Source organism: Suricata suricatta, chromosome 1 (assembly GCF_006229205.1).
Source record: "Suricata suricatta isolate VVHF042 chromosome 1, meerkat_22Aug2017_6uvM2_HiC, whole genome shotgun sequence".
NCBI lineage: Eukaryota > Metazoa > Chordata > Mammalia > Carnivora > Herpestidae > Suricata > Suricata suricatta.
In genome coordinates, this window is record NC_043700.1 from 109,871,340 (window position 1) to 109,896,378 (window position 25,039).

At 33.3% G+C, this 25,039-nt stretch overlaps 1 protein-coding gene across 5 annotated transcripts in view; it reads left to right on the top strand.

Moving 5' to 3' along the window:
• The window catches only part of TBCK (TBC1 domain containing kinase), a 192,911-nt gene that overhangs the window by 31,785 nt on the left and 136,087 nt on the right, over positions 1 to 25,039 (top strand). For all 5 annotated transcript variants that reach the window (XR_003909882.1, XM_029942283.1, XM_029942274.1 and 2 more), the window contains exons 4-5: positions 16,760 to 16,874; positions 18,806 to 18,879. Coding sequence is in view for 4 of the 5 variants with exons in the window: in XM_029942283.1 (XP_029798143.1) it covers positions 16,760 to 16,874; positions 18,806 to 18,879 (189 nt within the window). In the remaining variant the exon portion in view is untranslated. The remainder of the gene's footprint in view (positions 1 to 16,759; positions 16,875 to 18,805; positions 18,880 to 25,039) is intronic.

Genomic DNA, 25,039 nt, shown 5'->3' on the forward strand with positions numbered 1-25,039 from the left:
TAGCCCTTTATCTGATATGTCATTTGCAACTATCTTTTCCCATTCTGTCGGTTGCCTATTAGTTTTCTTGATTGTTTCCTTTGCCTTGCAGAAGCTTTTTATCTTGATGAAGTCCCAAGAGTTCAGTTTTTTTATGCATTTTAAAGTCATTCTCACAGTAAGTCTAGTTACCATCACCATAGAAAGTTCTTATAATAGTTTCGACTATATTCTCTGTGCTGTACTTTACATCCCGTGACCTATTTATATTATAACTGGGAGCTAATACTCTTAATCCTCTTCATTTCTTTCATTCACGCCCAATCCCCTCCCTGCTCTGGTATCCAACAGTTTGTTTCCTGTACATATGAGTCTGTTTCTGTTTTCTATTGATTGTACATTTGTTGTGTTTTTTAAATTGTTTTAATGTTTATTTTTGAGAGAGACAGAGTCAGCTCACAAGTTGGGGAGGGGCAGAGAGAGAAGGAGACACAGAATCCAAAGCAGGCTTCAGGCTCTGTGCTGATGGCTCATACCTGTCAGAATGGCTAAAATTAACACAAGAAACAACAGGTATTGGCAAGGGTGTAGAAAAAGAGGAACCCTCTTGCACTTTTGGTGGGAATGAAAACTGGTACCGCCACTGTTGAAAACAGCATGGAGTTTCCTCAAAAAGTTAAAAATAGACCTTCTTTAATGATTTAATCACAGACCATCATTTTAATTGAATGGAGGATGATCCTATCTCTGTATAGATGTGGGCTCTAGCCATAATTGCTAGCACAGTCAGAACTTTTTTCAGAGAAGATCTGATCAATTGCTTTAACAAGTATTTTTTTTTTTTGAGCTCCATTGGACAGCAAAATAAAGCATGGGAGAAATTATGTTTGTTTTAAGACAGAATTGAGAGTAGAAGTTGCCAAATGTCCTTCTCTGTCACTGAATAAGCCAAAAGTATCCCCATAAAATTTTAAAATTTGAGCTTGTCTGCTCAGTGAACTTGTCAAAATATCAAAACTATCCCCCAGATACTTAAATGAGTTAACTTGTCGAAAGGTGTTTTTTAAAATTATTGGTCTAAATGTCATTGTGCTTTCCAAAACTATTTCAGTTTTGGCATAATTTAAGGTTAGAAGTTCTTTCAAACAATGATTGGCCAGAATTTCTTGAAGCTATTTCTGGGCAGAGGTCATGTCATCAGGCTGTTAAAGGACCTCTTACTGCAATGTCAGGAGGCATACATCAAGTTCACCTATAAGCTTTTCAAGCCTATAAGGGGAAGACTATCCCTAGTTCTTTGTCATTTCTTCTTAAAATATGTGAGGAAACTTAGGCCCATGTAAGGCATCTAAGAAGTTAAGTAATTTTACCCTGGTCATGCAAGTAAAGGCATACCTGAGAGATATTGCAGGTTTGGCTATAGACCATCTCAGTAAAGTGAGTCAAATAATGTTTTGGTTTCTCAGTGCATATGAAATTCAATTTACCCTATACTGTAGTCAGTAAAGTGTGAAATGCATTTTGTCCAAAAAAGCAATATGCAAACCTTATTTTTAAAACACAATTGCTGAAGTGCTTAGGTGGCTTAGTTGGTTAAATGTCTGACTTCAGCTTAGGTCATGATCTCACTTGTTCATGGTTTTGAGCCCTGCATCGGGCTCTGTGCTGACAGCTCAGAGCCTGGAGCCTGCTTCGGATTCTGTCTATGTCTCTCTCTCCCTCTTCCCCACCAATATTGTGTCTCTATCTCAGAAATAAATAAAATTTGTAAAAAAAATTTAAAAACACCATTGCTAAAAAATACTATAATCTGACCTTTCAGCAAGTTATAATCTTTTTGTTGGTGGGGGGAGGGTCTTGCCTCAATTTTGCTGGCTACTGACTGATCAGGGTGATTGATGGTTGCTAAAGGTTGGAGTAGCTGTGGCAATTTCTTTAAATAAGACAACAGTGACATTTGCCACATTGATTGACTTTCTTTAATGAAAGATTTATCTATAGCATGCAATGCTGTTTAGTAGCACTTTTACACACAGTAGAACTTCTTTCAGAATTGGAGTCAGTCCCATCCAGCTCTGCCTGTGCTTTAACAACTAAGTTTATTAAAATATTCTAAACCCTTTGTTGTCATTTCAACAATCTTTACAGCATCTTCACCAGGAGTAGTTTCTTTTCTTTACTCGTCCATAAGAAGCAACTCCTCATCCATAAGTTTTGTCATGAGATTGCAGCAACTCACATCTTTAGACTCCACTTCTAGTTCTCTTGCTATTTCTACCACATCTGCATTTACTTCTTCCATTGAAGTCTTGAACCCCCCCCCAAAGTTATCCATGAGGGCTGGCATCAACTTCTTCCAAACTCCTGTTCATGTTGATATTTTGACTTCTTTCCATGAATCACTAATGTTCTTAATGGCATTTAGAATGGTGAATCCACTCCAAAGGTTTTTAATTTGTTTTGTCCAGATCCATCAGAAGAATGACTATCTAGAGCCGCTATAGCCTTTCAACATGTATTTCTTAAGTAAAAAAACTTAAAGTTGAAACTACTCCTTGATGCAGGGGCTGAAGAATGGATGTGGTGTTAACAGGCATGAAAATAACATAAATTTCATTGTCCATCTCCATCAGAGTTCAATGTCAGTGAGCAGTAATATTTTGAAAGGAATCTTTTTTTGTACATTAAGTCTCAACAGTGGGCTTAACTGTTCAGTAAACTATGCTGTAAATAGATATGCTGTCATTGAGTCTTTCTTGTTCCATTTGTAGAACTTGGGCAGAGTAGATTTAGGATAATTCTTAAACGTCCCAGGATTTCCAGGAGGGCAAATGAGCATTAGCTTCAACTTAAGGTCAATAGCTGCATTAGCTTCTAACGGGAGAGTCAGCCTGTCCTTTGGAATTTTGAAGCCAGGCATTGACTTTTACTATCTAGCTATGAAAGTCTTAAAATGTCATCTAATGAAGATGTCTTATAAGGCTATTTCACCTTCATTGAAAGTTAATTATTTAGTATAAACATCTTTGTCAATTATCCAATTAGGTCTTTTGGGTAACTTGTTGCAGATTCTACATCAGCACTTTCTGCTTCACTTTGGACTTTTATGTTATGGAAATGGCTTCTTTCCTTTAATCTCTTGAAATAACCTTTGCTAGCTTTCAGCATTTCTTCTCCAGGATCTTTACATCTCTCAGTCTTCCTAGAATTGAAGAGAATTAGGACCCTTGCTTTATATAGGGCATTAAAGAATGTTTAGACCTTTATATTAAAGGCCTTTATATTAGGCATAAAGGAATGTTGTGGCTGGTTTGGTCTTCTATCCAGACCACTGAAACTTTCTCCATATCAGCAATAAAACCATTCAGTGATCTTATCATCCATGCGTTCACCAGAGTAGTGCTTTTAACTTCCTTCAAGAACTTTTCCTCTGCATTTACAGCTTGTTTAAATGTTTGGTGCAAGAGCTCTCGCTTTCAGCCTATCTTGGCTTTCAATATGTCTTCCACCCCAAGCTTAATCATTTCTAACTTTTGATTTAAAGTTAGAGATATGTGCCTCTTCCATTTACTTGAACACTTATAGGCCTTTGTAGGGCTATTAGTTAACCTAATTTCAATATTTTGTCTCAAGGAATAGGGAGGCCCAAAAAGAAGGAGAGAGACAGGAAATGGCTGACAGTGAGGCAGTCAGAACACACTTATCAATTGTTTGCCATCTTATCTGGGTGCAGTTTGTGGCACCCTAAACAATTACAATAATAACTTCAAAGATAACTGATCACAGATTATCACAGAAAGCATAATAATAGTGAAAAAGTTTGGAATATTGAAATATTGCCAAAAAATAACACAGAAACATGAAGTAAGCAAATGCTGTTGGAAAAACCCCACTGATAGACATACTCAACACAGTGTTACCATAGAACTTCAGTTTGTTAAAAAACATATCTGTGAAGTGCAATAAAGTAATAAAATGCAGCACAATGAAACAAGACATGCCTGCAATAAATTGTAAGAGTTCCTTATAATATTCTAATGATGGTAAAATGGTTATAACAACTTTAACTTCATACCCTCTCAGTCTTCCAGAAAGATGCAAGCCACTTTCATCAGTTGCTATATAAGTTCTGAGATTTTCCATTAGACCAGTTTAAGAACAATTACTGTGGCCGGGGAAAATGATTGATAAAGGCTTGAGTCACATTTCTACTCTTAAAGACTGAACATATAAACTAAGGAATTAGGAGGTAGATGGAACTTGAAATAAAAATTGTAAATAATCTTTGGAAGAATGGGCATGGATGCCAGGGAGAGAAACAATAAATATCACTATATTTTTAAGGTATAGTAACTGATGCTTAGAGCAGTTACTTTACCACACCTGTCACAGTGGTATAGCCAGAGCTCAAAACCTCTCTGTTGATTTCACTATCCATGCTGTTAAACACTGAGAGGCAATAGAATGTAGTGGTTAAGGACATGGACTCTAAGACCAAACTGCTGGGTTTGAATCTCAACTCGACTATTTACTCACTTGGGTAACTTACTTACCCCTTCTGTGCTTCAGTATTATCACCTTCTAGGATAGTGAACTAACAGATGTGAATTATTTATAACAGCACTTGATATGGTTTGAGTTGCCTACGTGTTTCCTATCAGTGGCTGTAGTTGTAATGTTATTATTATGAATACTGTAATATACTAAATGATTATTGAATATTATTACTAATAAGCATTGCCTATTGAATAGTTATAGCCTTTCTATGATGGTCAATTATGATATAAGTGATGATTAACCTATGCAATGTTTATTCTACACTTCTTCATTAAATACATATATGTTTCAGACACTGGGCTAGGTGCTTGTGAGTCTGAAGATGAAAATATAAAGCCCTAGTCTTTAGAGACATTGCTTGCTAGTTAGCGGAGTTGTATGGGCAATTACAATATAGTGTTGTTCATAAGTATGTGCCAGAAGAATATGCAAGTTATCTTGGAGGCAAGAGTATCTCACAACTAGGAGAATCCAAAGAATTTTTACTAAGGATATAATGTTTGTGCTGAATTTCAAAGAATGTATAGGTATTCTCCAAGTGGATCAGGTAGAGGGGCAGAGAAAAAAATGAATCAAGCAGAGGCAGAGGGCCTATGAGAGGAGAGGTGAAGGAGATGAACTTGAAGAGAGCTAATTAGTGAAAACATCCATCAGAGAGCAAATGAGATTGCTTTCTCTATTTTTTTTCATTAAACCATTTTGGAGAGTAGTAACGGGACAAGTCATAAATATAGGTAGCTATTTCAGATAGTGACTTAAGATGAAAAAGGAGTGGTCATATGAAGAATGACTGATATCATACTTACAAACTCCTCCCAGATTACCTATAAAAGAAAATGTGGTTTTCTCTGTTCTCATCATCTAAGTCAGCAAAAGTCTTAGCTCTTTTCTGCAAGCAATCAGAATCTGGTCAATGCATACTGTAGCTGTCCATATGCTACCTGTACTTTTTCTGTTGATATGTTAGTTTATTGATTAGCTAGACATTTTGTCAGTTGTTGGTGTCATTAGTCTTAGGTGATAAGACATACAAAAAGTATATCTGTTTGTTTTACTTAGCAATTACATCAGTGTCAAAATGCAGATAAGTGCTTCAAAATCATCATGAAACTGACTAAACATTCCCACATCTGACACATATGTTTTAGACAAAAAGAAAAGATCCTAATTTGCATGTTTTAATGTGCTTCCTGATTAGTTTATGCCATAAATTTTCAAATATTTTCCCATGTGACAGTTTTAAGAATACAAGACTCCTCAAAATCTGGGACTCTGTATTGTTCTTTATTTCCTTGTGGAATCTTATTGTAAATGTTTCCACAGCTTTCCTGGAAAAATACAGTGTTGTGCTTAGCTATTAAAAATCTAAAGGAGAAAATGTTCTTCAACAGATGAATATATAAACAAGTTAGTGAAATACTACTCAGTAATTTAAAAAGCATGAACTGGTAATGCAGGCAACAACACGGATGAATCTCTAAGAACATTATGCTGAGTGAAAAAAAAGCTAGACACAAAATAGTGCTGTAGTGTTCCATTTATTTGAAACTCTTGAAAAGGCAAAATTAATCTGGAGTGATAGAAAACAGACCAGTGGTTGCTTCAAGCTGGGGGTAGGATTGGAGATTGTCTGGGAAGAGGAACAAGAGACTCCTTTTGAGGTGATGGAAGCTCTCGGTTTCTTGACTGTGGCAGTGCTTGCAGTCATATAGACATTGTCAAAACTCTCTAACAGTACATTTAAAATTAGTGTATTTTATTTTATATAATTTAATCTAAATAAATATCATTTAAAGAAAAGTATGAAAGAATTGCTCTGTTATAATCACGTCATGATGGAGAAAAACAGGTCACCTTGATGTCGTGTGCATCTTTATAACCAGCTATACTAGTTTCCTATACCTGTTGCAACAAATTATCACAAGCTTAAAACAATGGAAATTTATTCTCTCACAGTTCTGGAGCCCAGAAGTCACAGATTAAGGTGCTGACAGGGCCAGCTCTCTTTAGGGGCTCCTGAAAAGAATCCTTCTTTGCCTTTTCCAACTTCCGATGGCTCTCAGCATTCCTTGTCTTCCTTGGCTTGTGACCACATCATTCCAGTGTCTGTCTCCATTTTCATATCTTCTCCTCTGTGTGTCTCTCTCTTACAAGCACACTTGACATTGGATTTTTTGCCCATCTGGATAATCCATGCTGATCATATACAAAGACCCTTTTTTCCAAATAAGGTAGGATTCATAGGTTTTGGGGATTAGGTTGTGGACATTTTAGGGGAGGGGAGTAGGGCCCCACTTAGACTATATCAACTAGTATTATTACTCATTGAAACAAATACTGTACTATATGTTAACTAACTTAAATAAATAAATAAATATTATTCATTACATAATACTTTATCATGACTTAGTAAAATATAATTGTCCTTCACCTTTTTAACAGTGTCCTGGTATCATTATGGGATACTATGGGTATATGTATATATATCTGTTCAACAACTTGCTGTGTCTGATCTTCCTTGCATCATAGTGTTAAGATCTGTGATTCTAGTTGAAATTTAGGAGATATAGAACTGACTTGTTCAAGTGACCTGGCTTAGGAAAAAGGAACTACTAGGTAAGTGAAGCTCCCTAGAGTTCTACATTATGGAGACAAAGGCCCTACTATTAATGTTATCTTGCCTTATTCTGTGTTTTTTATGAATGTAGCATAGGAATTTTCCAAGGTTGCTAGAAGCAGTTAAGAATAAAAGTTGAATATTTTCAAGTTCTTTAAACAAAGTATCATCACCGTATCACCACAGTTCTGATAAATAGAATAGAAACTGTAAATAAGAAATTTTCATCAATTGAATCTCATAAAATTTGCTTATGACAAGCCAACACATCATTGAACTGAACATTTCAGTTTGACAAACTTTCATTAGCACTATGCTATGTTGCAGGCACTGAACTAAACAAGTGCATGAAATGCAGGCCCTCTCCAGGTCACTTGTTTGTTGTGATGGGCTGGGGGTAGGGTGGCAGACTGCCTAAAAAGAAAATGTTGGTCCACTTTAAAAAATTGTGAATTAGTCTCAAATCAAAACTCTGAACAGTAATAGAAATGTGTTCATTTTTTTTCAGACAGTAATCATGTAAATAAATATAAGTATAATTAAACAAAAACAGAATGAGCTAGGGTACAGATCTAAGTGAACATGAACCACCATAGGTTCTGTCTTAGAGCAAAGTTACAACTTTATGTAGTCGCAAATGCTGCCAGGGCATGGGAAGTGTGTATTACCCAGTGTGTTTGCACTGACAATACCGGTAACTATGGCAAAAAGAAATGTTTTTGGAGTTTCTATGCTAGGATAGTAGAGCTGCCTGGGAGAAGAAAACTTTGATGTTGCAGAAATAACCAGCTGACCCCAGAGGATCTTCAAATCCTGCTTATCACATGTTGACATTTTTTGTCACAGAGAAATTTGAAAAAACCATTTTGCTGATTTTTTTGTGTCATACAAATAGCTGGAGAGCCCAGTTTGCAGTCTTTGATAATTTAGAGAATATAGATAGATGAGAGATAGAGAGAGATTAGTATTATAGAATTTATTATAGAGATCCTGAAATTTTTTAGAGGGACTTAGGCTTTTTGTTTGTTTTGTTCTGTTTTTACAATTGACCACCATTCTGTACAAGACCAATAGCTCACGGATCTCCATTCAGCCCCTTGCTGGTTTTACATTTCGCATTTTATACCTTTGCAGACTGAGGCAGGATGAAATTGGAACATTCCCTAAGCAAAGCAAATCAGTGACAGAGTCTCCTGGCTTTATGTCTGAACCTCAAACCACTAGACTATGCTTTCCATATGTATTTTGATCTTATCAAATTAAATTTCTGATGAGAGAGGAAATTTATCTAGTATTCAAGTTGGAAAATTAATTTCCAAATTTATTCTATCCTATTGAGAATTAGTCACATTCCAGATTTATAGCTCTCAACTTTTTTCTTCTTTGAGTTAGAACTAAATTGTAAAATATGCCCAACATTATAACGTAGGGACAGGTGGGCTGATTTTTTTCTAGACTTATTACAAAGTAATCTTTAGGTAAGCAGTTAATCAACGCAATGTCCATTTCAAAACATCTGAATCTGAGGCAAATGAACCATTAAATTTAGCATGGATGGGTGACCTTTCAGGCTAAAACATGTGTACCCCATTGTGAAATAAGTTTTTTCCTTTCTCAATTCTAAACTTTTTTTCTTTAGAAAATAAAATGTGCTGTTAAATAATGTGGTATTTTTAACAAAATGTTAAAATTTGGTGACAAGTAGCAAATTGTAAAAGCCTCAAGGACATTAACTCCCCACTGAAAATGACTGCTCTCCAAATTCTAGAATTATAAACCAGTGAACCATTCAAAACTTATATAGTACTTGAGTTCTTTTGTCTTGAAGTTACAGAAAGAGTTTAGGTTGAAGATAACAGGGGTATACAGTTATATTATTAGCTGAATATTAGTCATTAGTATATTATTATTCCTCTCCATTTCTTAAATCACACAGTAGCTAACTAATTTTCATTTGTGTTTATTCTCCCTTAACATTTAACTTTGGGCTGATACCAAGTAAGAAGAGTTTTAGACCAAAAGGAAAATTTCTGTGGGAGTGATCAGGTTTTATAAGGTGAAAGAACATCTTGAACTCATAGAATCCAGAAGTGTGTTTCCTCCCTTGGTTTGCTGACAGTATGGGTATTTTGGCTTGTGGAGTGGCCCTTAGAAATATCATGGATTATGGATCAGAGGAAATAGCATGTGTGGTTTTAGTTAACCACCTATTAAGAATGACTTCCAAATCTATCTCAGCAACCCTGACCTCTCACTTTCTTTCTTGGCCTCTATTTCTTGCAATCTGAATAACATCCCTTCTTGGAAACATTACAAATACCAAAAAAACAACAAAAAAAAACCTGATGGCTTGAGGCTGATAGGAATTTGTCCTTGTTTTATCTTTTTTAACACCTTTATTGAGGTGTAATTGATACCCAAGGAGACTGCAGTGCATATATTTGAGTTTGGCTCTATGAACGCACCTGTGAAACCACCCCTGCAGTGTGGTGATAGACATACACCTCACTGATACGTTTTCTTGTGTCCTTTTTATTTTTGTGTGTGATTAGAACACTTATCTACCCTCTTAACAAGTGAGATCTACTCTCCTAATAAAATTTTAAGTGGGTAGTACAGTTGTTAACTAGACACTATGTTGTATGGCAGATCTCTCAAACTTACTCATCTTGCACAACTGAAACTTTAAATCAATTGATTTTCTTCTCTCCCCAGTCCTTGGTAACCACTGTTCCATTCTCTGCTTCTATAAATTCAACGATTTTTTATAGTTTATGGAAGTGGGATCAGGCAGTTTTTGTCCTTCTGTGGCCAGCTTAATTCACTTAGCATAATGTCCTCCAGATTTTTACATATTGCTGCAAATGGCAGGATTTTCTTTCTTTCAAAAAAAAAAAAAAGAACCTCTTAAATCAGCTTACGAGAAATCTACTTCTTATAAACATGATTCACACTGTTGATCCATAGCAAGTGTAATATACTTTTCTGAGCTGTAATCCTATTAATGATGAAGAATTTAATCATGTTATCTGCACCCTCTTGTACCATATGGATGTCATTGAATACATTTATTGAACACCTACCTTATAGTTATTGTGATAGGTATAGGGATTATAAGTTGAATAAGCTAATACCTGCCTCAGGGCACAGTAAGAGAGACAAACCTATATAGAAATTATTACCATAGGATTAATAAGCTCTTCAACTATGTACTGTCAGAATACAGAGAAGTTCAGTTCTTCCAGGGGTAGAACCATCAGAGGAGAACCCAGTAAGAGACTCGTAAATATGAAGAACAAACAGGGGGTTACTGGAGGGGTTGTGGGAGGAGGGATGGGCTAAATAGGTAAGGGGCATTAAGGAATCTACTCCTGAAATCATTTTTGCACTATATGCTAACTAACGTGGATGTAAATTTTTTTAAAAAATTAAAAAAAAAAGAATTTAAGCCAAAAAAAAAAAAAATTGAAGTGACAAAGAGACAGACTAGATCTAGAATAAAAGAAGGATGTCAAATCAGGGCTGGTTGAGATAACAGAAGAGGCGTAGAGAACAAGGGTCTCAAGGCCTTATTGAGATTAAAGAAGAGGTCCTCATAGAGAGAGGTATATGAAGTTATAGTTGAAAATCAGGATGTTTTAAGTAAATAGAGGTTGAACAACATCTCATTGTGACAAACAATCTGTATTTGGAAATATTGGCTGCAGTTAGATGAAAATTTGTGGCTGTGAACATGTGAAGCAAACCACTCATTATAGATATTAGCCCAGGATCTTGGCCTCAGTATATTTTAACCTACTAAGCCAAACAGCTATAGATAATTTAGGGATGATTGAATCAGAAGCACAGTATAAATTTCCTTTGAAATACATCTGGAAAGGGATAGAGAAATATACTTAGTATTGTACTAACCTAGTAGATTTGAAATGCATTAAGCCATGTTCAAAATTCAGATACAACCAAGTTGACTTATGCCTAAAAATTATTGTCAACTTTTATTGCTCATAATGGTGGTGGTGGTAGTGATTGTTTTTTTCTTTTTTAATTTTTAACCTTACTTTCTCAAGATTTATTTTTGTAGACCTGATTTGGTTTCATCAATGTAATAAATAGATGTTCATGTTTTCTTTTTCTTATAAGACAGAAGAAAAGGATGATTCTCATCTGCTTAGTGAATAATAGTCATATTAAAATTCTATGAATTCAGTTGTATTAAAATTATTAGTTTATAAACCTGTCTTCCCAACTCTACTGTAGGTTTCTTAATTGTAGAGATCAATTCTTTTTCTTGAGCACCATGGAACCTAAAAACACAGTAGTATGAAAACATAGTACCAAGTAGCTAATGGCCACTTAGTTAATGAGTTTAAATATAAATGACCGTATTTTAAAATCTCACATTGTTTTATTGAAAACTATTAATCATTATTTTTAAAGCTACCTTTTGGCCATATCTGTGTATTTATAATCTCCAAAAATTCTTATGCTCATTGAACTTCTCAGGGTGTCAAGGACAATGGTAACAAAGTAAATGCTACTCCTCTAGTCTCTGGAATTAGTACTAACTGAAGATTTCAAAAGGTAAAGAATCTTTTCTAATTTGAAGTTTCATTTACATTTTTTAAATTAACTTTTATTTATTTATTTTTAATAGTTTATTGTCAAATTAGTTTCCATAAACCATCTAGTGCTTCTCCCCACAAGTGACCCCCCTCCATGACCATCACCCCTATCCTCCCTCCCCCTCCTCCTTCAACCCTTGGTTCCTTTTCAGTATTCAGGTTTTGTGTCCCTCTCTCTCCCCAACTCTCTTCCCCTCTTCCCCTCCCCATGGTCCTCTAAATTAGTGATGTATTTCCTTACTAACAAGATTCTGACTTGGGAACTGTGTAGGATGAATTCCTATTATACTCTGCCAACGTGTGTGTGTGTGTGTGTGTGTGTGTGTGTGTGTGTGTGTGTGAGAGAGAGAGAGAGAGAGAGAGAGAGAGAGAGAGAGAATGAGAGAAAGAGAGAGAGAGAGAGAATACCCACTCTCTTAATCTTAACTCCTTTGGACCCCATTTTCAGTTAACTGTGGCATGCTATTATTGTACATATGACTTTTTATTTTGCAGTTGCATTATAATTGCATTAGCTACTTCAAAATAATTTTTTAAAAGACTTCATCATCTAAATTATTGGCCGTATTAGAGAGTATAGATAGCTTTAAAAACAAATAAATATACAGAATTTCACAAATAACTGATTCTATCTTCTTATTATAGAAAATAACACTGTGTTTTTCTTCTCCTTTATACTTGTATTCTAAAATAAATTTTAAAATTAAATCCTAAGAGTACAATAGGGCAGAAGAGCAACTCTAATTTACTCTGATTTCAAAGAGTACTGAGTCCATTAGTTCATATATACTCTCAAGTAATAGCTAAGAAAAGGTATGTCATGAGCTTCAGTTTTATATGGTTAAATATTTAAAATTATTTCAGCATATATGCTCATCAACTGTGTAATAGCATGAATGTGCTTTTTGACATGGAAGTATTTTCCAATTATATTTTACAATCAGCAAAAGCAAGTTGTCAAAATAGAACATGCAGTCTTCTCTGTTCAGCTGTTTGAGAACTGGTTTAATGGAAAAATCACTTTGAAGGTTTGATTTAATTTCTTAAAGAAGGCATCTGTTTTGAAGTAGTGTGCAACTGAGGTCCTCTAGTGTCACAGCTGAATATGGCATCAGCTTTTAAGATATTGTGAAGTGTGTGTGTGTGTGTGTGTGTGTGTGTGTGTGTGTGTGTGTGTTGGAGAAAGAGAGAATGAGGACCAGAGAGATTACTATGGTAAACATGACTTATAGAGCCAAATGAGTTTAGGAAACTATCTTCTTATGTTTTATTTGTTAGTCAATGTCAAGGAAATTTTCTTTTTTTTTTTAAAAGGGGAGAGGTCTGCATTCTTTCACATGCACATACTTATCATTGCCACCATAGTTGTTTTAAAGTTTGGAATCTTTTCTTTTACAAAGTTGGGTTTCTTTTTTGAGTCTGTTTAGGAAATTCTTGTTACTTTCTAACTGTTTTTGTTTCACACATTTCCTAGTTGCTTGAGTGGCTGTTGTAGCACTTTAATGTGGGGGAAACTATTTGATAAAGAGAAATAGTTTAAATAAGTGTTCTTTTTTTGAAAGCGAGAGAGCACAGGAGCAATCAGGGGAGGGGGAGAGGAAGACAGAGAGAGAAACTCTTAAACAGGCCCCACACTCTGCACAGAGTCAGGGTTTGGGGATGACCTTGAGATCATGACCTAAGCCAAAATCAAAAGTCAGATGCGTAACTGACTGAGCCACCCAGAAGCCTCAACTAAGCGTTCTTTATAAATAGTAACTTTTATTATTTTTTTACATACTTTATGAAAAATATCAGTTTATTTCTTTAAAATATGGCTGACAACAAGGGATTACCAAACATTTGAGAAAAAAAATAGTCTGAGGGAAAGAAAGCCAAGGGAAGGGAGTGGGAGGGGAAGCAGGTTTAAAAAATGCAAAAAACAAACCCAGAGGAAATAAACACCCTTCTTTTCCCCTTAATTAGCAGAACTCTAATAACTATCCTCAGAGAGACTCAAAAGAATAATGTATCCATAATCAAAAAAGGATCTATTAAAAAAGAACAACTAGAGAAGAGAACAAAGATCTTGGAAATTAAATAGAAGAGATAGGACTAGAGGCCATATTCATAGTAAATAAAACAGAAAGCTGATCTCAAGAATAGATGTAATTTTCACTTGCCCTCTAAGAGTTCTAACTAAAAGATATAGAAGAGGGAGAAAACAATGACATAACAAATCAGCTTTTTCTTGTTAATTCTTCTTCTAATGGAACATGAGAGTCTTCAGATTAAAAGGGACACCTATTGCTTACCAGTATAAATGCCCATACTCTAGATATACTGAACTAAAATTAAAATTTTATAAGTCTAAGGATAAAGTAAAAAAAAGAATCCCAAGCTTCCAGAGAGGAATAACAACGTATCTACAACAAAATTGGATTGATATTGGACTTCTTACCATTAATAAAGGACACTCAGACAATAGATAAATCTTTTACCAAGTTTAAAGGCAAGAATAAGAAATTTTAAGTCCCTTCATGCTTTAAATTTTCCTACTCATACCACCCTTAAGAAAAATTTTCTCCTGGATGTATTCTAACTAAATAAAAATGTAAATACAAAATGAATAAGAAGTATAAAAATGATAGCTTATGATAACCTTCATAATAGGTTATCATTATGATAACTTCATAATTACAATATCCATTAAATCCTGATGACTGAGACATTTTCTCTTGAGAGCTAGGGGTTAAGTGGCTTAGGTGTATATTATTTTCTTAGTTCTACAATGAATATTTACTAATCATAGTATAGCAATGTGACAATCACTACCCAACTATCTCAGAGTGAAAACCAAAGGCTTTATAATGGCCTAAATAGCCTTCTGTGATCTGGCTCCTTGCTAGTCTCTGACCTCATCTCCTAACACCTTCCCCCTTGCTCTCCCTACTGCATGCACACTGGCTTTGTTGCACTGTTTTGAACTGCTGTGCCATCTTCCAGTTCAGGCCTTGCTTACTGTGCCCTCTGCCTGAATCACATATTCCTCAGAGAGCTGCGTGTCATTTTCACTTCCTTTAGATTTGTGCACAAATGTCACCTTAGTGAGCCCTTCCCGGATCTTCCTTCTCTATATGTAATAGCAACCTGTTATCCCACATTCTCTCTTCCTTTTTCTCATTACACATAATTACTATATATCATATTATGTATTTACTTGTTTGTTTAGCCTTTAAGAAAGGAATGTGGATTTCTTTTATTTTACTTAAATTTGATAATTTAAAAAAATATAACTAATAAAAATCAGGAGTTGGGAAAGGAAAATGGGAACATTGTAGTATATTTATTATATCATCTTGCATAGCAAATACTTAATTATATTAACTGAAGTCTAACCAGCAGAAGAATTGAAAACAGAAACTACTAAGGGTAAATACCTCTGGAAAGTCAGTCTAAAATGAGAAGAAAGGGATTTTAGCTTTTCATGTCTTGTTCCTTCTTATGGATTTAATTTTGAGGAGGGAGTCATATTACAAATAAATTTTTGAAAATTTTATTCAGCTTACTTTTTTTAACATTAGGTTTATTGAGCTATAATTTACATATTTTAAAATATAACCTGTTTAGTGTACATGTCAGTCGGTTTGACAGACTCAGTAGTGTAATCATCATCGAAATCAAGAATATAACTGTTCTTTAAAGAGAACAGTTTCCACATGTTACCTTTCAGTCAGCCTGTCCCTCCAAGCAAGTCCATGATAATCAGTGATCTGGTATTCCATCCTTTTACTTTAATGTACAACTTTTATTTATTTTGGGTTCTGTATAGCCTGAGTGTAATATAGTCTTAATTCCTATGTAATCTGACAATTTTTATCTTTCAATTTTTATCTTTCAGTTTAGATGTTTATATTATTTAATATAATGTTTGATATGTCCTAATTAAAATGTTATTTTCTAATTGTTGCATTTTTCATTGTTCTTTTTTCCTTTTATTCTCCAGCTTTGGGGTTGACTGCTTTTTTATTTATCTCTATGTTTGGCTTATTTACACCTTTTAAAAAAATTACTTTTAGTGATATGCATGCAGATATTAATTTAATTTTTAAAAGTCTAGTTTAAAATGTCAGGGATACCTGGCTGGCTCAGCTGGTAGAGCATGTGACTCTTGATCTTGGAGTTGTGAGTTTGAGCCCACATTGAGTGAGATTACTTAAAAATTTTAAAAAACATTTAAAAAGAGAAAGTATAAGATAAACCAATAAAAATAGATGGATAGATAGATAGATAGATAGATAGATAGGAGATAAAATGTCAAAAAGTGAGTAGAAAAGAAATCTTTACCAAAATGTTAATATTGATAGGGGATTGGGTTTCAATTTGTCTTTCCCACTTTTCTGTATATCATCCTTAGCTTCCCACGTTAATGATGCTTGATTTTTTTTTTAATGGAAAGAGATGGAGAAATAGAAACTGGGCACTGGAAGATGGCTTAGGAAGAATTAAAGAGAAATGTGTGATAATTCATCCATTGCTAGGGGTTGTTTTGGGAATATTGAAAGTAGCCTCATGTCTATCTACCATAAAATACATTTTAGCTATTTTTCAGGATCTTAAGTATTTTGTCTCAAGCCTGAAAGGTGGTTTTCGTTGGCTTAGTTCTGCCTTATATTTGAAACTTTCCAGATAATTTGGTAAAGCCAAACCTGCAGAAGGTTAATTGTGTATTGCCAAAATTCAACTCCCTCCCTGTTATTAGAGTAGGCTTAGAAAACTGTAGAATCTTTGCCAGATCAGTTCTGTTGTAATCAGAAAATCAAAAATACATATGTAGTGGATATTTTATAAAATGTCTAGATTTTATTTTCTCTGAATAGAGGAGGAATAATAATAAAAATACAACTCGTTGAATTTTTAAAATGTCATTTCATTTTTAAAAACAGGTTCTGTATCAGCTTTGTAATTGTATTTACTGATCTGTGACTTTTTGTTTCCTTTGTAGCTATTCAAAGGTTTTGTGCATAGCACTTGAGGTACTTCAGGGTTTGCAGTATATGAACAAACATGGTATAGTACACCGGGCACTTTCTCCTCATAATATTCTTTTGGACCGAAAGGTAATTGTCAAATAATACATTAAAAATTTACTTGTTATTTGTGGTTGGAAGCTACTGACATCAGACTTACTCAATCAGAGGGTCTTTCAAATACAAATATGTTTTAATAGTATTCATAATGAAATGGCTATACGAAAGTGATATACTTATGATGGTTAGAAAAAAACAACTACCTTTATGGGGCGCCTGGGTGGCTCAGTTGATTAAGTGTCTGACTTCAGCTCAGGTCATGATCTTGGGGTTCATGAGTTCTAGTCTCACATCAGGTTCTCCACTGTCAGCACAGAGCCTACTTCCGATCCTCTGTCTCCCTGGCTCTGCCTTTCCCACCCCCTTCTCAAAAATAAATAAGAATAAAAAAATTATCTTTAAATTTTTTAAGTCCATGTGTTTTATCACATGCATTATTCCTTCTTCCTCAAGACTTATTTTTTTACTTCATGTTTTGTTTTTGCTTTTATTCACTTTCTGAAATGTATGCATTGTAGCTTCCCAGTCCACTCCTCTCAATTTGCTTTCATTTTTAAAAAATGTTTGTTTATTTTGAGAGAGAAAGAGAGAGAGAAAGCATGTGTGCATGCGAGGGGCAGAGAGAAACGGATGGAGAGAATCCCAAGCCGGCTCCCTGCAGTCAGCACAGAGCTAGAAGACATGGCGCTTAATCTCACAGATCATGAGATCATGTCCTGCTCTGAAATCAAGAGTTGGTCACTTAACCAATGGAGCCATGCAGGCAGCACTGAATTTGCTTTCATTTAAAGAAAGCTACTCTATTGACACAAGAGTATTTTTCTGATAGTACAACTGTATTGCATTTTCTCCCATTTATTCTTCTTCCTCCCAATGTTTCTTCTTTAATTTATTCCCCATTTATTTTCTTTATTTACTAGCTGTTCATACCTAGGTTCTTTTTTTATTGGAGTACCACTTCTCTCCTTGGAAATCTTATGGGGTATTAACAAGAAGCAAGTCAACCCCTGTAAGAGAATTACAGGTAGCAAGATGGTATATTTTCAGGAATAATTAAACTTTCATTTTTTTCATAAGCATATAAAATAGTTTTGAGAGAATTATTTTTTATATTAGAAGGATTATTCTTTTCCTCTGATTCTCTTCCAGACTTTTAATGCAATTATGCTATAGTATTAAAAATCATAAAAGCTAAAATGGTACTCATTAATTTCATATTTATGGCAGTAGAGTATATAACTAATCTGAGGTGTTTTAAGATATGTTTTGTAATGCTGAGAAAGAAAGTTCTTGAGAAAAAAAACAAATCTTAAGATCAACTTAATGTTTTTAAAAGTCTTACATATCTAAAAGGAGGAAAACTTAAGAGACTTATGAAATTTATATTTGTCGTCTATTAAGAATCTCACTCTTGTGATAATTATGGTATTTTCAAGTAATATAAATGATTGTTGTAAATCTAGCAGATTCATTACTATCTTCATAATTTGGGAACTGATCTTTTCAAGTAAAGAATTCCCATGTCAGGGTTAAATTTATAACATGAAAATGGACTTGCAACTCCTTGAAAAAAATTCTTTTGTGAAAATTACCAAAAGTGTTCTAAGCAGGGATTCAACACAAATGAGAACATTTCTGCTTTTTGTATTTTGTCAACATATCTGGAAAATATAAAAAGCAAAAAATTTTTAAGTGTTATTTGTTTTGAGAGCTATATACAAGTAATGTATATGTGTATATCCATCCATTCACATTTATACACACATATATATATACATATATTTGTAATGAGTATAAAGCAGGCTTCACACATTGGTAAGTAGTTTTTAATATAATTATAATAAAATATGATTTTTAATGTACCTCACTAATGGTGATTTCCTTACTTATGAAATATATAAAGATAATTTTTCCTACTGGTAATATAAAGTTTAATAGGATTTCTTTTATTATTATTGTAGGGACATGTTAAATTGGCTAAATTTGGACTTTATCACATGACAGCTCATGGTGACGATGTTGATTTCCCAATTGGGTGAGGATATTTTTTTTTTCTCAGTTTGTCTTAAGCTTTGTAATATTTGATAAAATGTATATTCTGTTAATAGTGATATTACTTTCTAATAAAAAACTAGCTTTTCCTTATTAACATATTTCAATCTTCCATATACTTTTAAAGAGTAGACATGAGTTTTTCCCAATATCCAAAATATACCTGATGTTGATATTTCATTGAATTGTCAGAGGCTAATAGAATATTGACCTTCTTCACCTTTTAATGCTTGCTAATTAATTTTATTTCATCCAGAATTAGGTAAAATTAAGGTAAGAAGGCCTTAATTCTCACTTAATGATAATGTGTGTTCTTTAAAAGACTAAGAAAATTTATTCTTATTTTGTACTGTTTCTAAGTTTAATTCCTTGTTCTGTAACATATAATTGTATATTAAGACTCAAACTGAATCATTGTAGATATCAGAGGTAATGGGGTAGAAGATCTGTGTTTAAGTTTGGAGAGATCATTTCTGATAGGGAAGTCCAGTTTATGTTGGCCTCCAAGAAAGGAAAGTTTATTTTATCCTGTTCTCAACCAGATGCTTGTGATACAGATTTTTGTGTTGTATTTATTGTAGGGTTGCTTTTTAGACATTTGAATAATATTCTTTTATTTTTTGAGTGTTTAATTTTGACATTTTCAATACATAGAAGTATCAAAACAGTACAAAGAATCACTGTATAGCTTTCACTCAGATTCCCCAAAGGTTAACATTTCACTACACTTACTTTATCTCTTTCCTTTTTCTTACACCTATATGTGTATGTATATATAAGTATTTTTTAAAAGTATGTAAGAGTAATTAATGCATCTGATGGCTTTTTACTCCTAAATACTTCAGTTTGTATTTCCCAGTGAAAGGAATTTTCTTTCACAACCACAAAACAAATACCAAAACAAAGAAATTAAAATTATATAATAATGTTGTCTAATCTAGAGACTTTAGCCATAAGGTACAGTTGCTTTGTGATTTTTTAAATAGTATCCATTTGTGTTTTGCTCTTTGGGCTCTCTTAAATCACTTCTGTCATTCCATTTCCAAGAATGGTGGAGTCATGGCGTGTGTGTCTACAGGAGGAACATTACTTAATTAGATGTTTAAATAAAAAGATTTATTTATAAATTATCCTTTTATCTTTATAAAGTAGATTGTAGGCTTCTACCTAAAATTTTTGCTAGTTAGGCCATAGCTAATAATCTTAAAATAAATTATTTAGTCATTCCTTCCTTTATTTATTAATACAATATTTATTGAGCACCTTCTCTTCTGGCTGCTGGATGTGCAAAAATGGATAAGGTAGGTTCTTCTCCTCAAGAAGCTCATTGTTTAATGGGAAAATTTCCTCTTTTGATGCCTGTTTATTAAGGTACAGTAAACAAGTGTATAGTTTTGCATACCAAAACTTGTGGTCATAGGAAACAAACACTTGTTTTCCAAGCACGAAAACTGTCTTATAAAAATAGCCTACATTTTATTAAAAAAAAAAAAAACTTTGAATGTAATAAAAATAAGTCTATAATAAAGTTCTAATGTCTTCTTTAATATGTGATAATGCCTTTTGAAGTACCTTTTAGGGAGCAGTAGTCTGATAGGAAGTATGTGATTGCTCCTGCTGCTTCGTGCTGTCTAGATCAATCTGTGTGAGAAAGAACTCCAAAAACAATATGAACAAAATTACTTTAATTTTTTACCTTTTACTGAAAGATACTTTATTTAATAATGAATAGAAGAAAGGAAGTGATTTTTTGTAAAGCACATCAAGCATGTTGAAGAGCTACATTTGAATTTAAAATGCTTGGGTAGAATTGGTCTTGTGTGCCATTTGTTCTGGTTTACTTTGAAGTCTTGGACCCAAAGGGTCTGACCAGAAAGTATCAAAGAGCAAAATGTGAAACATTAGCCAGGAAAAATAAAGTGATCAAATAGCTGAGGCATGAAAGAAAATATTTATACCAAAAGAAGTTTGCCGTTGATTCAAAAGACAAATATTAAGGAACAACAAAGTAAAATGTTAACATCTGTTTCAGAATATTGTAAAGAGTTAGAAATTGGACATTCATTTCAGTTGGCCAGTAGCTTAATACCTTATTAAAACATCAAACAGATGATGAAAGCCACTTATGTTTACCTCACTAGTCATTCTTAAGGCAGAGTTCTGGTAATTTTCTTTGAGTGTTGAAATGCTATGCTAAAGAAGAGACCCTTGTTGAAAGAAGATAGTCAACATTTAAAAACAATCCTGGCGTTTATTATTTTCATTACTTAATTTAATGATTTCTTGATTTGAAGGGAAATTTGAATTTTTGGAGCAAGGATCACCTCTATGCTTCTAAAGATTCCCAGTTAAAAGTTTTAGGTATTAATGATTTACCTATAGTATTGCTTGATTCTTAACTACACACAGCAATAGTTTTAGATAATATTTGCTGGAACTCAGGATAAAAAATAAACAGTTTGCCTTCTAGATGTATTATAATGATGATGCTTAGAAATACAGTATGGTCTTTGTGTCATATTTTCCATTTTTATAAAAGCATCTGTAGGCACTCACTAATATTTATAACAGTTTGGTGAGGTAGACATTATTATTCCTATTTTCAGATTAAGAAACCACAGTCCTATGTAGAATTGAAACTGGAATACAGGTATTAAAATAATACCAAAGCCATACTTCTTCCACTAGGTTTCAGTTGTTTCCAGAGAAACATATTGCTCTTTTAGAAGAGCAATATGATCACTTTAGGGTAAAATAACATAATACAAATTTGTATATGAGAGAAATACATGAGCAAATTAAAGGGAGATATTAGTAACATCATTATCATCATCATCATCATCATCATATTAAAATGGAAAGAAATTTAAAAACCTAATTTACTCATTTGAATTTAAATTCTAGTCTCTGATTTAATTGACTTATATTTTACATGTAAGTAAGTACTGGCAATCATAGTGTGAGGAGGTGACTATAGACTAATGCAGGAAGAGAAATGAAAGTAACATTTGAGTGCCTCCATATATTACATAGATGTTCCATATACTTAATACATTTTTATTGTAGTCATTATTGCAGGATGCTATAATAATTTAATATCCTGGAATTGAAAAAGCCAGATACTTGTGCTCATGACTAAGTCCAATGATAAGTGAAGAAAGGGTATGTATCTATGCAATAAGTAGGGCAGAATTCCATTCATTTTCATTTCCAAAGCTGTTTTTCTTTCTTTTAAAAAAATTATGCTTATTTTTGAGAGAGAGAGAGAGAGAGAGAGAGAGAGACGGGGGTGGGGGGAGGGACAGAGAGAGTGAGCAGAATCTGAAGCAGGTTCCAGGCTCTAAGCTGTCAGCACAGAACCTAACATTGAACTCACAGACCGAAAGATGATGACCTGAGCTGAAGTCAGACATTTAACCGATTGAGTCACCCAGAAGCCCCTGTTTTTGTTTCTTTTGTTTCTAGGCAGTAAGATTTAAATTTAGTAATTCCCAGTATATCTGATACTTATGTACTGTCTGCTTTTTAAATTGCCTGTAAAGGGGCATCTGGGTGCCTCAGTCAGTTAAGTGTCCAACGTGATTTTGGCTCAGGTCATGATCTCATGGTTTGTGAGATCAAGCTCCACCTCAGTGCAGAGCCTGCTTGGGATTCTCTGTCTCCCTCTCTCTCTTTGCCCCTCCCCTGCTCACACACATATGTCCTCTTTCCCTCTCTCAAAATAAATAAATAAACTTTTAAAAGAGTGTCTGTAAGGTAGTCTTAATTGACATTTCTGAAAGGAAATGTTATTTTTTTTAACAAAAATTTACTGAGCACCTATTATATTTAAATTTTGTTTGTAGTTGCAGAAGGTTTATAAAAGTGAATGTGATACACCAATGCCCTCCAGTTGTTTGTGGGCTTTTTTCAAAGGAGGGTAAATTTTTATATACTAAGTATTATAAACATAAATAAAAACAAAACATAAAAATGGACAGTATTACATATTGTGTATAGTCCATTACATACATATAAAACAAGTAAAATAAGTGTCTTATAGTCACTAGAGAACCATAAAGATATAGCTAAAATACCATGGGGATTCCCTGAGAAGAGAAATAATTTCCATCTCAGCAAATCAATTTAAGGTTTTGTGGACTTATTCATAAAATGAATTCATTAGAAAATTAAAGTTAGAAGTTTGACACATTTTATAGAGTATGCTATTTATAAAGGCTTTGGGTTTTTAAAAAATATTTTATTTATTTTTGTGAGAGAAAGAAATCACAAGTGGGAGAGACAGAGAACCTGAAGTTGGCTCTGTGCTGACCACAGAGAGCGGTTAGGAGGCTCAAAGTCAGGAACACGAGATCATGACCTGAGCCAAAGTTGGATGCTCAACCACTCTACCTACTGAGCCGCCCCTAGAGTTCCAAAGCTTTGTCTTTTTCATTAAATAAAGTGGCTTACATTTTTGAGTCTAGAAGACAGAAGATAGTAGTATTCTAGTCTGATAAGATATTTTATACAATAATATGATTTTCTTACCAATTGCTTTATATTTACTGTTGAATTTCCTGCTAAAAATTTTCCTAAACTTGGAGTGCCTGGGTGGCTCAGTCAGTTAATTGTCCAACTCTTACTTTTGACTCAGGTCATGGTCTCATGGTGTGTGGGTTCAAGCCCCACATTGGGCTCTGCACTGGCATGCAGAGTATACTTGAGATTCTCTCTCTCTCTCTCCCTTCCTCCCTTTCCCTCTCTACCCCTAAATATTCAAAAAGTTTAGGGAATCTATAAAACTAATTTAATAGAGTAATAGATCAGGAGTAAAATTCAAATAATCACTTCTCTGGATTCTTAAAAACATTCGATTTAACACCATAACATTTTTATTATAATTCTTAATGAAAAGGGACTATGTGAATACTTCTTTAAAGTAGTGAAAATCATCCATCTGTATCTGCCTGTTATTAGATATAGAGACTGATCTCAACCCAGTTTTCAGGTTTTAAACAAAATGTTTATTAACATCACTGTCATTTGAAAATGTATTCCTGGTACTAATGAATGCAGTTGCACAAGGAAAAGAAATCAAATAAATGTAAACAATAGAAAGAAGATAAAATTATTGTTTCTTCAGTGAAATTGTTGGAAACAAAAATTCTAGGAATGTAAGGTTGGTTAAACTTTAAGGAATTAATTAATATATTTAAAATCATTATAACATATAAATGAAAAGAACCGTATATTCTCTTTGTAATGCAGAAGAGGTATTCAAAATTTTCAAAATTTATTCATTGTTAACACCAATAGAAATTCTTGCCGTAAGAGCTATAATGATAGGAAGAAGGGAAAAAAAATCACTTTAAACAAATCAGTTAAGCATACCTGATTTGATTGTCTACAAGACTACTCAAAAGAATTCTCCCATAAAAGATGGTTTAGTGAGGTTATAGATACAAAATTAATACAAAGAAATTATTTACAAATCAGCAAAAATATATATAATACCTAATAAGAATCTAATCAGGTATGTTCAATATCTCTGTGAAAGAAGCATAAATTCTTTCTAAAAGACATTACAAAAGGCCTATAAAAATATAGAGATATCTTGTTAATAGGTTGTTAGGTTCAGTATCAGAAAGATGCCAATTATCTACACCCTGTTCTACGTTTGATCTAATTTTAGTAAAAATCCCAATGGGTGTGTGTGTGTGTGTGTGTGTGTGTGCGCGTGTATGAGAGAGAAAAACTTGACAAGATAGTTTTAGATATTTATATAATTATGAATATATAATATAAGTATTAAATTAATAACATCACTATATTAGTATGATAATATTTAATTAAATCAATGATATAAACTTATATGGCTTATTATTTAAAATAAATATATAAATATAAAATAAGTTTAAAATAATGATACATATGATATATATTTATATTAACTTATATATAATATACATTTATGTATTTTTATAAGTTAATATAAATAATAATATCAAGTTATGAGTATATTATTTAATCATAATTAAATTCTATGCTATACACAATTATATTTATTAAATATATTATTAAAATAATAGTTATATTATAATATTAATTAATAATATAAGGTTATCATGAAACTAATATAAATATAAAATTATGTGTATATA